The 13169-nt window shown below is 36.3% G+C and overlaps 1 protein-coding gene across 1 annotated transcript; it reads right to left on the minus strand.

Annotated features, from left to right (window-relative positions):
• Positions 1-1154: 1154 nt before the first annotated feature.
• pbk (PDZ binding kinase) lies at positions 1155-8434 on the minus strand. Its single transcript, XM_042390082.1, has 7 exons — positions 8329-8434; positions 7361-7528; positions 6368-6507; positions 5323-5492; positions 4237-4366; positions 2795-2974; positions 1155-1842 (listed from the first exon to the last, which is right to left on the minus strand). Exons 2-7 carry the CDS (start codon positions 7525-7527, stop codon positions 1601-1603), a joined length of 1029 nt encoding a protein of 342 aa, XP_042246016.1. The 5' UTR covers position 7528; positions 8329-8434; the 3' UTR covers positions 1155-1600.
• Positions 8435-13169: the final 4735 nt, after the last annotated feature.

A 13169-nucleotide genomic window follows, 5' to 3' on the forward strand; every position in this document is an offset into this window, starting at 1 on the left:
ACTCAAAGGCTAGTCAACATTGTTGCTCATCTCTAGCTAAAACTACAAATAAGTTAATGGTGTTTAGCTGAGATGTGATGTTAGACCTGATACAGCGTGCAAACAGGTTCACATGTTTAGGGATGAAACTATTTTAATTATCAAGTAATCTGATGATGATTTTCTCTAGAGCTGCAACAATCAATCGACAGAAAATTAATTGCCAACTATGTCCTACATTTGCTAGTTTCAGATTCTCATGTGATTTTTTTATGGATCTCTGTGATCGTAAACTGAATGTCTTTGGACTGTTGGCTGTGTGAGACATTTGAAGACGTCATCTTGTTCTGTGGGAGATTATAATCATTTTTCACTGTTCGTTTAAGCATTTTGTAGACAAAATATTTGGCAGATCATTAAGTCTCTAAAACATCAGAAAACTGAAAAATGTCCATCTCAGTTTACCTAGACTGCATGGTGACGTCTTTAAATGTCTTATTTTGTTCAACCAACAGTCCAAACATATTCAGTTTACTGTCATGTAAAGTCAAGAAGAATCAGGAGTCTCACATTTGAGAACCTGGAACCAGTGAATCTGACATTTTGGCTTGAAAAATAAAACAATATATTGATTATCAAAATAGTTGCTGATTCATTGTTGGTTGAACTGTTGCAGCACACTTTAATATATATATTTAAGCTTGATAGTTCATTTTAGACCTCGGAAACGTCAGTTGACAATCTCAACTCAAGGTCCACTAACCTACTTGCTCTTCAGCAGATGAAGTTTGCTCAGTTGTGAAACTGTTGATTTAATAAAAATATGCAACAGTTCCACAACTGAGTAAACTCCATCTGCAGATTAAGACTATGTTCAAAACCTCCAGAAAAAGCAAGTAAGCGGACCTTGAGTGGAGATTGTCAATGACCTACTAATAGTTTCACAAGTAACTTTTCTCATAAGAAGTTCAATTTCAAACCTTAAATCAACTGGCAAATAGATTTTGATAAAAACAAAGTATTGAAGTCCAGAGCAGCATTACAATCTACTACTAAACTTACAATTATACTACAGCCACTGATGAATCAGTGGAAAAAATATGCGGAACATTTAAAAAGGTTTAAAAACACAGAAGTGACCTGTGGTTTTAGTCTAATGAAGAGACACTCGAGAATTTGATGAAGTATCAAAGTTTAAAGGTGCAGAAATACAGACACACATACAGAAAAAAACAGTAAGGACAGTAAAAACATTACATGAGAGAAAAGAACACAAGACTACATACAAAGAAATGGCAGAGTGATGTGCTGTTGAACGTGTAAACAGATAAAGATGTACAGTACAGATTATAGTGAGCTTCTGTAGCTCAAACACGTGAAAGTGAAATTTCACCAGTGACTGATGTGTTTCTACATCTAGACTGATTCCTCACAACATTCAAACTTTTCGGCTTTAAAATTAGTACAAACAAACTGTCAGGGGATGCAGGTTGTGGCCGTATAATCTGAAATGCTTTAAAACATTATTTACCAAAAGTCTTGACAGACAGGACACACAACATCCTGCAGCACACTTCGTTTCACAGATCAAAATGCTAATGTTGTGCTGATGTTGTGTAAATCAGTCGATAACAATCACCTCACCAGGCTCACTAGGCTTTTTTTCCAGCAGGGTGTTGCTCTCTAAAGCCTGGATGATCTGGGCAGCTGAGGGTCTCTTCTTGGGGTCTTCCTCTGTGCAGAGATAGAAGAGCTCCACCATCCTCTGGTAGGAGCTGCCCAGAGCCTCAGCGTCCAGCGCCGGCCTCGTGCCCAGCCTCTCGTAGTAGGCGTCCTCATCAAAGCTCTCCTCCATCGAGTCCTCTGAAACACCAAAACAGAACCTTAGTAAATTTAAGTAATACTGGTCTTAATAGACACATTTCAGAAAATCTACAGTAGGAGGTTAAGATTATTCTATTTAATTACCTGACTTCTGCAGCTAAATACAGTAAATTTAAAATGTATTGGATTGGCTTGGCTCATGAAAAGCTCAAATTTGGGAGATTTGACAGATGGTTTTCAGTGTGAGACTGCATTTCTGGCAAAGTTATCCTGTAGAATCTGGAGAGCTTTAAAAATACACAATAATATCTGAAGAACAGCAGCATACATAAAAAGGCTACTGGCTTTCATTCTGGAAAAAAATCTTGCCAATCAGAGGGCGCCAACAACCCCTCCCGTTATGCATATCAATTAAGGTCAACAAGTTCAGAAAACGGGATACTGAGCTCTTACAGTTGTTTCAAGTTAAGAGTTTTTGATCATGCACATCCGTCACTAAAACCGTCTGGTCTGCTTTTTGGGAAATTACAACATTGAAATATCACATGCGGTTAGTAAAACAACAGGTTTGAGTTACAACAGTCTTTTACTCCCATGGTTATTATCTGGAGGATGGAGGAAAGAAGTTCACTGAAGATCACATGAACCAAATAACTGTCTGGGAACAGAATTCGCATCTCTACATTTGCATGAAGATAAACATTAAGAGTTGCTTTATAAAAAAGGTAAAATGAATATTCCTATTCAAATCATTTATTTGTAAAAATTTGAGAATATCCTGACTTTGGTGCCCACAGTGACAATATTAAAAAAACAACAACAGTGAAGCAGTGACAGAATTAATGTTTCTTGTGGCGTCAGAAGATGGTTGACTTTTGGAAAATATTTGTTTTGAACATTTCTCCATATGTTCACCTTTCACACTCACATGTTGGAGTTTTACATCTCAGGCATGTAGTTCAGGACTGTCTGTGGCCACATAGCATCTCACCTTCATCCTCCTCATCGTTGTCCAGCATCTCCAGATGAGGCATGGCCAGAGTCATCATCTCCCACAGAGTCAGGCCGAAGGCAAAGATGTCAGCCTTGTCAGTGATCTCTCCTTCCTCCTCCAGAGCCTCCTTCGGCTTCCACGGCTCAGTGCCGATGTACTCTGCCTCAGGGTCTGACACTGAGAGGAGAGTTTTATTACAAAACAAACATTCAATTTGTCTGTTCCTACAGTGATGTTGCCAAAAATGACATTATTTTAAAAAGCGACAGCAACAAACTAAGATACAGTTGTTTAGATTAAACCCAAAATAGGAAATTTCCCTACTAGCTGACAGCATTTATGTCCAACTGTAGTCGGAGCAAGAGAGACTGAAGACTCTACGTTCCTGCCTGGACAGAGAAACAAAGTAAATCAACTGTTGTAAACAATCCTTTCTGCCTGAATGTTCCTGCCAGTTTGTGTGTTTTCATCCATGATTAATCCCACTTGTACACACACGCTGTACGTGCTGTCTGCTGTCTGCCGTATGAAATGTTTTAAATATGGGACATAACTGTGATAAGATGGATATGACTTTTTTGATAAATACCACAATGGCTGGTTTTGGGAAATTGAAAAATAATGTGAAATTGTCAGCTGATGCTGGTGTTTTGGCAGTACACAGTACACAACAGTACATGCCTATTGTACATAAGCATATAGTCATAGGCATAAAATCCCAAAACTCTGGAAATGCAGGACTAAGTACCAGATTTTTCCGTGTTTCTGCAGTGTTCTACAAATTAAATCAAAGACTTTTTAAAGACTGAACTGGATGCAATCTATTATGTTTTTCATGGTCATACTGGTTAAAAAATGATGGGAAAGCAGTTGGGACAATAAGGCCTATAAATGTTTACTAAGTGCATGAATTTATTGACATTTTTGTCAGTAGTTCCCAACTTTATATATCTATAATTCCCAGTAATATAACTAATCAAATAACATGACCTGGACCCAGAAAAGTGACCAAAATTGATGGATAGATTAACAATTACAAAACCATTAATTAATGTTAAGTTTTTGCTAAGATTGACACTGGTCCATTATGAGTGGATGAGCTAGTGTAGCTAGCAGCAGTGACAAAAATATAACTAATTTCTTCAGCAGGGAAGAAAAAATATTCAAGACTTTTGTAAATAATAAAAGCCTTATTCTGAACTGAATTAAATGCTTTTTTTGTTGTTTGTTGCTTTTTCCTCTTTCACGCCTGTCTACAGCAGTCGAGTTTCAGGAACTGAACTATTTTCAGACTTGTTCTCAAATTCTTTCAATATGGAAATTGCAGTTTATTGTTTTTGAGATGTTTCTGGACACGAGTACCAACAGTGAGCAATGTGGGAGGCTTTTATGTATTGGTTGATTTTATCATGCATGCCACGATTCACAGTGATCTCTACCTCTCATGTTCTCATCCAGCTGCAGAGACACGCCCACATCACAGATCTTGACCGCCTCAAAGTTGCCTTTAATCACCACGTTACATGACTTCATGTCACCGTGCAGCAGCTTCTTCTCATTGTGAAGATACTGCAGAGAGAAACAAACAAAGTATTCCTATTGATCATGGCTTAATAACGTTCTTCTGTGTTTATTTTGTTTTGTCAAACAATCATCATTTCTAAAATGAATTTTAAAAACATGGCTGATGTTGAGAGGAGACAAATGTGATTTAGGAAAAAGAAAACCACTGATGTTCTGAATGGGTTTGTCACTGGTTTCCCAGGGATATTTTATTAAAATCATATTATGAACATGAACCAACTCACTTATTCTTCCTGTGCTGAACTGAGGATATCAACAGTAAATCAACCTGTAGGTTTGGTTTCATGAATATTTCATTTACATATAAATAGATAGTCAGTGCCAGAAACTTGCCTTCAGGTTTTTTTTGGTAAGTTAACTTCTAACGATGCACAAATAAATGTATGAAACCTATAAACTGATGCACGTGAAACAGGCGACAGGCAGTTTAAACAGTAACATATCTGTCAAAAATGGGGTTTCAGGATACTAGAGGATGATTCATTGTAATATTAAGACAAAAACTGATTCTTTTCTTGATTTATCAGTTGTTTAATCTATAAAATGTCAGAAACTTGAGAAAAATGCATGTTACAATCTCCTAAAGTCAAATGGGGTGTCCCTCAAGAAGCTTGTTTTTTCGGAAAGAAGTCCAAAATTCAAGAATGATCAATTAACTCTCACATCAGACAAAGAAAGGTAAGAAGCTGGATTTTAGGTTTTAGGATTTTTGCTTGAAAAATAGCATAGATGATTAATCAATTATCAAAATGGATATATTTTCTGTTGATCAACAAATCATTCCAGCTGTAGTCCACAGTAATCTATGTTGAGTAATCAAATTTCAGTGTTTACACACGTTCATAGCTGTGAGTGTAATCCACTTGTAGTTATAAGTGGACCAGATATGACTCACATGTTTAGTCCGGGTTGAAGGAGGGTCCATTGTTTGTATGATTTACCTGCAGGCCACGAGCTACGTGCAGCGCCACTTTTTCAATGTTGGCGGCAGGAAAAGCTCCCAGGCCGCCCTCTGCCCTCTTCTCAATCAGGTCGTTGAGGGACTGCTCTCCTCCGTACTCCATGGCCAGACACTTGGAGCCATCTTTGGCAGTGGTGAAGGCACGGAACCCTTGATTTTAGGACAAGGACACACGGGATTAACAACAGGAGTATGATGCTGATTTAAAAGTAAATATATCTTAATAGAACAAAATAAAAACGATGTGAAATCAGCTGTCACTTTCAGACTTGTAACACCAGTTATTGACTGGTGTGCTTGGTGGGAAATTAAAACGAGCAAACTAAACACTCATTGAAAAGCATACTCAGTTTCAGAATTTGCTGGTACATTTTGTTCACTCTGCATGAATCTTCAGCAGTTGACCAGAGAGTTACTGTAAATATTGCTTGGATTTCCCCCCCCCCTGCATGTTTCAAAATGTATAAAACAAATGAAAAAGAGGTTGAAGGTTAATTGTGGTGTCTCGGGGACAATAAAAAGGGAAAAATGTCTTTGCTGATATTCACTTTAAAGTAAAGGAAACTACATTTTTATACTGCTGGCTTTGAGTGAGTTTTCAAATGTTCAACTGTGATTTTACAGTACAGTATGTATCTGAAGTGTAAAATGTTTTTGAAAGTATACCTGTGGTTTTGTGATGCATTGGTGACCATATTCTATTTTAATATTTCTTGAAGAACTTAAAAAAAGATTTTACAGTGCAATACCAAAAACATAGTAACCCCCTTTTAAAAAGATAAATGTACATGCACGTATTTGTGAAACACACTGGTTGCCACCTGCTCCTGGAACAGGTAACGAATCAGGTGTGTTGTTCACTGTCATATGAACAGCAACAAACATCACACCACCCCAACCTACTGGAGATTAAAATCAAAGCTTTGATTGAGCCACAATACAGATTTTTGGTATGACTCTGTATCTGCTGCACTGGCCTAATGTAACATGCTGCATCACTGTGAATTTACTTCGTCATCTCTTACCAACAATGTTTGGATGATTGATTTCCTTCAGGACCTTCGCCTCCTCATTGAGCCGCTGCTGGTAAACCGCCATCTGCTTGGTTGCACATTTGCTGTTGATCTTCTTGACAGCCCAGGGTGATGCATTCAGCTTTCCTGTTCTAGGATTAAATTGATCAGTAACACTTTGTTAAGTTATTCATGAAAAACTCCATAAGCAGATGGATTTCAGGGTTATGGGAAAAACTCAAAACTACACATGATGTGCATTATTTTTATGCTTGAAACTTCACGACCACATCTGGCAACTTAATATGACCTTGCCAATTAAAAGTATCTCATTCATCATGACCTAATGATCTTAAACAAATGTTTAGTTTGCATTCACAGTGCAAATAAGCAACTTTTTTCCAATAAAATGTCTTATTTCCACAATATTATTTCAATGAAGTACAAATTTCAAGGCAAGAAGGACCATTGTGACTTGCTTCTAAAAGCCAAGACTTCTGTTAAATAAAGGGCTTTTTGGTGAATTTAGAGCAGCAAAGATTAGTCGATCAACAGAAAATTAATTGGTAACTATTTTGATAATCGAATAATCTTTTAAGTAATTTTTCCAGTAGAAATGCAAAACATTTGCTGGTTCCAGGCTTTCAAATGTGAGAATTAGTTGCTTTTCTTAGTCTTGCATTGCTGCAAATGTAATATTTTAGGGTTTTGGACTGCTGGTGAGACCAAATAAGACACGTGAGGAAATCATCTTGGACTCCAGGATGTTTTGATAGGCATTTTCTATTTTTTTATTGATATATATTATATATATATATATATATGATAAAATTTAATTAGATCCTGTTAGATACTTGAAGTTACATTCTGCCTGGTATGCTCACATACCTATGAACAAACTTGCCACATTAAAATGGAAGAAAAATGGGAGATAGATGCCAGATGACGTATAAATCCATTTGATTGATTTATTTTTAAATCAGAATATTAGCCAATAATACCAACCTGTTCATAAGGTAAACATTCACTCCAGTCCCACAGCCCAACTTCTTCATGAAGGGTGAAGCTGGGATGGTGATCGGAGTGCCTCCACTGCCCCCGAAGCTCCTCACTCGGACAGTTTTAGGGGTCTTGAATGCGCCCTCGTTGCTACATGTGGTAGGAGCTTCCATTCTGTCAGAGGAAAACATAACAGTTCAAGATTCAAGAGGCTTTGTTGCCATTCACACAGGCACAGGGTACATGCACGTTGGAATGTCTTGTGCAGTTCACTCAGTTAGGTTAAAAAAGAAACAATTTTACAATGAATTTTAAAAAAGTCACTTAATTACTGGGCAACACTACCAGCTTCACTACCAAACTAACCTTGACTGTCAGACTTGCACTATAACTCAATTTCTTCAAGTTTCTTAAAATTTTTATAAAAACAAATGTTTTCTGATACATGTGGTATTAGCCGAATTAAACGCTGAAGTAACTAATGTTAGACTTAGTATGTAAAAAGTTACCTTTATCTGTGACCAAGTAAAACGACATTAAAATGTCAAATTTTGAATGGAGGCTGGTAGAAGGCCATTACGTAACGCTAATGCTGCCGTGAAGAAACGTAATATGCCTCAAAATAGATTATTTGTTTTGGTTAGTATTTATTAGTTGCAATTAGTAGCACAATTCCAAACGACAGTACGTATTAGATAACTTAATAGTTATCTAATGCGTTAATTAACTTAACGAATAGAACATAATTTATCAAACTTTTATTGGCTAAGTAGCGGAGACACAGTAGCAACCAAACTTAACGTCACAACAATTAAAATTAACGTCAACCGCTAACGTTAAGTTGGCGTTTAGCCGTTAAATTATTTAAAAAAGGAGCAACACTCGCCTACAAAAGGCGACAGACATCTTAAAGTTGTGTTTAACGTGTTTTGAGACGGATAACTAAATTATTTAGTCGATAAATGCAACGTTACCTGAGTTTTCTTTCACCGTCACAACAAAATGGTTAAACCGCCAAATATTCAAACTATTGTGGTCATGTGAAGCAGGCTGTACGGAACCTCAGAGGGACAAACTGAACGCAAGTCGTTTGAGGGCGAAAGAAACTGCAGCAGAGTACAGAGCTTAAATGATTGTAGTGGTTTGGAAATGCTTTACAAAACTATAAAGTATGCAGTGTCAATCAATCAATCAATCAATCAATCAATCAATCAATCAATCAATCAATCAATCAATCAATCAAACTGTATTTGTATAGCAAATTTCATACAGGTTAGTGAAATTCAAAGTGCTTCACAGATAACTGATAAGACAGAACAAATGTAGACAGTAAACAGTAACACAAACTAGACTAATGGACAGAAGGAATGAAAAATATGAAACTGTAATATAATTAAAATAGATTTAAAACTATAATGATAATAAAATAGAGTGAAACAGAAAATAGATTTTAAAAAACTAGATAAAGTAAATAAAAACAAAAGACAAATAAAATCGATGAGTGGAAAAAATAATATCAATAATAATAACATAAAATATAAAATAAAAATTTTACAACATGAATGCAGTAAAATAGGTGAATTAAATAAAGTAAATATAGGTATAAATTATTCTTAATCAAAATCCAGGACACAGAGGTAGGTTTTAAGATTATGTTTAAAGATATCAACACTTCCAGCTGCTTTCAGACTTTCACTAAAACTGTTCTCAACAGCTTTTAAATGTTTCATAGTTGTGATACAGCTTTTCACCATCAGAGGTCAGTGAAGTTATATGACCGCTGTAAAATGCTGGCTGTATCAGGTGCAGGTGTGTCAGTGATAGAATTTGTGATATTATGGTAGTAACTGCAGAATTCATTTTCATCAGTGATTATACATGAGGCATTTTAAGCATATGCAACAAATTAGTCACAAATAAAGCATAAATACTGATGAACTGGAATCTTTAATCTAGAGCTGCAACAATAAATCGATTGGTCAATATTACTATTTTGATAATCAATTTAATCATTTTGAGTGTTTTTCTTTAAGAAAAACAAGCTAAAATTTTCTGGTTCCACCTTCTTAAATGTGAATATTTTATGGTTTATTTAGTACTCTGTGATAAAGTCAATATCTTTGGGTTGTGGACTGTTGATCAAGACATTTTAGGTTGCATTGTGAGTTTTGAGAAACAATGATCAAAATTTTTCTCAATTTTCTGACATTGTAGAGACCAAACAACTAATTAATTAATCAAGAAAATAATCGACAGATTAATTGATAATGAAAATAATTGGTAGTTGCAGCCCTACTGGAATCAGAAACTGAACTAACTAAAACTAATACTAAACTACATATATACAACAATGATGATCATTTCTGTGAACAAATGAGCTCACGATTGTACAAATATTTAACTCTGTACACTGTCAGTGTTCTTTAAATAAAGGGCACATTTTTAATAATGGACATTGTTTCCTGCCTTAGAGGATGTTGCTTCCTCTGTCAAAGATTTTTCTTTGCCTTCACCAATGAAAATTATGTTTTTTCTTCCCACCAGACTTTCACTTTTTTCTCAACAAGCCTAGTGGTCTTGTTTGCAATGGAGGAACAGTGCACTGCTGCTGTTGTGTATCAAATTTTCAACCAAATCTGACCTGCTGCAGTATACACAGAATGCCAGTCCTCGTAATGATGGGATCAATGTATGTTGGTTTAGGAATTCAGTATTTTATTGCTTTCCTGGCCTGCACTGTGTTGCACTGCATTCACGTTGCCTGAAAACACTGGTAATCCAGTGTAAAGTTACACCATTGCAGCCTTACCTTCATGTGTGGGCACATGTCGGTAATAAGTTACAGTAAGAAGAGATTAGTGGTATTTTCATTATTGTATGTGCCTGTTCTCATCAGGAACTTATCTGAAAGAATTTCCTCACTGGTGACGGTGATCTTGACCTCAACTGTCATGATTCCATTTTTGTTTCATCTCCTTCACATACTGCAGATGGTCCCAGTCAGGTCTCCTCATTGTGCGGAGAGATAACTGTTTCATTATGAGGAAGAGGAGTTAAGAATGTGGTCTGGTGACAAATGGATGTGGATGGGGAGACTGGGAATGTTGCTCTCCCGTCCCTCTCTTTCTCCCCATTCCTCGTTTCCCTGGAGGGAAATGAGCTCATGTTTGTGGGCTCTGCAGCCACATGTTGTGGTGCGTTTTATAGAATAAGGATGGGTTACTCAATGGTCAGGCTACAGAGAAACTAGAGACAAAGAAAGAGGAGATGAGGAACAAAAACATATTTCATATAATAATTCAAATATATAGAAATAAGAAGAATATAATGTGAGTAAACGCTTCTCTGTTATATCATAAACATGTCGTGCTGACAAACAGTGCACATTAATAAACACTTAAAAAACCCTTTATATCTGCTTATAACTACATTATAGTGAGTTATAAACCACTTACATGTTCATATACTGCATATAAATTATAAATAAGGGGGCTTAAAGTGTTACTGTATATTTTACTACCATGCTGTTAATATATTGTTAGTTTTTCTCATGTAATCATCTCTGTAATCGTCTTTCCGGCAGCTCCTCTGTGTGTCTGTGCGTGTGTGTGTGTACATGTATACTGGATGTTTACATGTCATTACATAACATGCTTACATTCAGTAATATATCTAACTCTCAGCCCTCTTGTAAATTTCCTTTTATAGTCAGGATTACAACAGCTTTGAGAAAGCCAGATTTAACAGAAACTTAGAAAACAATCTCTCTGCAGGGTCTATTTTTGTAGCTGCTCTGGAGCTTTCGATCAAGTCACATGATCTTCCTCAGTAGATGGAGTTTACCCAGTTGTCATGGAATTGTACAAGTTTGAATTTCAATTTTTTCTGAGCACTTTAAAAGACTGCTCGTCCATTTTGGCTTAAAAGCTGAGGGTCAAAGTTGTCTCTTGGCCTTGGAAACATCAGTTGACTCCATCTGCTGATGAAGAACATGTGAGATGTTTGCAAGCTCCAGAACAGTTAAATAGACCATGTGGTGTTTTTTTTGTTTTTTTTTTCTTCAAAATCAAGTCTGCTGTTTACAAGATCAAGTCGAACTACACATGGACAGCAGAAGAAAAAACACTAAATTAAATTTGCAGGAACATGAAGTTCAGTTTTATTCCTTATTACAGATGCACTGAATTCATATGACTTAAGATAGAATATCTCTCAATAGCAAAACTTCATTTAACTCAGTATACTTAATTACAAAACAAACCAGTAATTACTAGAAAATACACCTATAATACGTTTAACATCCTAATTTAGCCTATTAAAGGACAGGTTCACAATTTTTCAAGTCTGTCTTAAAACAACAGTCAGGTATCCAAATGAAGAAGTTTTCCTTGGGGACCAAAATGATTTTGTGCAAAAATGCATTTCAAAGTCTATCTGAAGCTTATATGAGGCTTCAGCAGTCTGAGTTAGTCATATCAAGTGGATATCTGCCACATTTACAGTCTTTTTAGCATCAAATTCCCTCTTTGTGTTTCCTTGGACAGTGTTTCCCTGTTGAGCTGTGGTGGAAGTACAGTAACAAAAAGATGAACTTTGGCACTAAAAAGACTTTTTGGTCATTTGGTCGACGAAGCTTCATATTAGCTTCAGATAAACTTTTAAATACATTTTTGCACAGAGGGAGGACTGTGGATTTTGTCCTCCATCAATTACATAGTAAGTGCATTAGGAAGGGATCTTCAAATGTTAAGTATGAACAGGAAGAGTGATTAAAACAAGAAAAACATGTTTCAATGTTCTGGACATCTGGCTGATGTTTTAAGAAAGATTTGAAAAATTGTGAACCGGTCCTTTAAGTCGCCAAACCTTCTAAGGTTACGGATACATCAACACTTAAAGTGCAGAACCAGCCACGATTCATATGTCAACATTTACACATCAGTGTTTCCTTCTCTCTGTGGTTGTGGTTTACAATGGTGAGAATGTGGCTTTTTTACATCTGGAATCACACAGAACCACAGCCCATGAATGAAATTTTTGCTGTAGTGCACACATGCAGCATCTATCCTCAAACATCTCTCTTCTCGCCTGCACAAGAACAAAAACCTCAGTATAGTTGGATGTGTCCTCTAACCTCTAACCAAAGTCTAACCAGCACTTGTAAATGCCAATAGATTAAGGGAGAGATGGCAGCTGCCTTCATTTGGTGTTGATGCATTGTTGTCTTCCTCTTCTTTGTTTGTGGTGGTAAACAAAAAAAATTGGACCAATGTTTTTACTAATTTAATGCGTCAGATCTCTGGAAATGGTTCTTTATAGACCCTCCAGGGTCCCATAAGAAGTTTGATTTTATCATGTGTGTAGAAACAGAGAAACAAAATGTCTAATAAATCTTTGCATGTGAAGACACAGATGCTGCTGTTTGTCCGTTTCAATATTAAAGGATGAGGCTGGTGATTTTCTATATTTTTCTTACTGTCAACAAATCTCATGTGCAAAGTCAAACAAACAATGAACTGATCTACTTACTGTGTGTATATCCAAAGCCTGATGTATCTTATTCCTCTGTGCCGCAAACATCCGTTGTTGTCCAAACACTATAAAAAACATGTCAATGAGTAACACTGTTACGCATGTTCCTTCGTCCTGAAGACTACGTTTACAGTAGTTTGGTTATAAACTGCTCCAAAAACTAATAACAGTGATAACATTTTCAGTCTCTGGAGAGTAATTCCTTGCACTGCAGACGCAACTGCGGATGCGTGGGAACATGTTTTTGTAAATTTCGCAAAGAACTTCAGTACAAAGTCAAGAG

Source organism: Thunnus maccoyii, chromosome 17, assembly GCF_910596095.1.
Source record: "Thunnus maccoyii chromosome 17, fThuMac1.1, whole genome shotgun sequence".
NCBI classification, from domain to species: domain Eukaryota; kingdom Metazoa; phylum Chordata; class Actinopteri; order Scombriformes; family Scombridae; genus Thunnus; species Thunnus maccoyii.

What these genes read in the sequence shown, in the direction of transcription:
- pbk (XM_042390082.1), bottom strand. Translation starts at nt 7,527, where the DNA reads ATGGAAGCTCCTACCACATGTAGCAACGAGGGCGCATTCAAGACCCCT. An exon ending in ACGTAGCTCGTGGCCTGCAG is followed by an intron (nt 4,367 to 5,322) that starts GTAAATCATACA and finishes TTCTCTCTGCAG; the next exon opens with TATCTTCACAATGAGAAGAA. An exon ending in CAACGATGAGGAGGATGAAG is followed by an intron (nt 1,843 to 2,794) that starts GTGAGATGCTAT and finishes TTGGTGTTTCAG; the next exon opens with AGGACTCGATGGAGGAGAGC.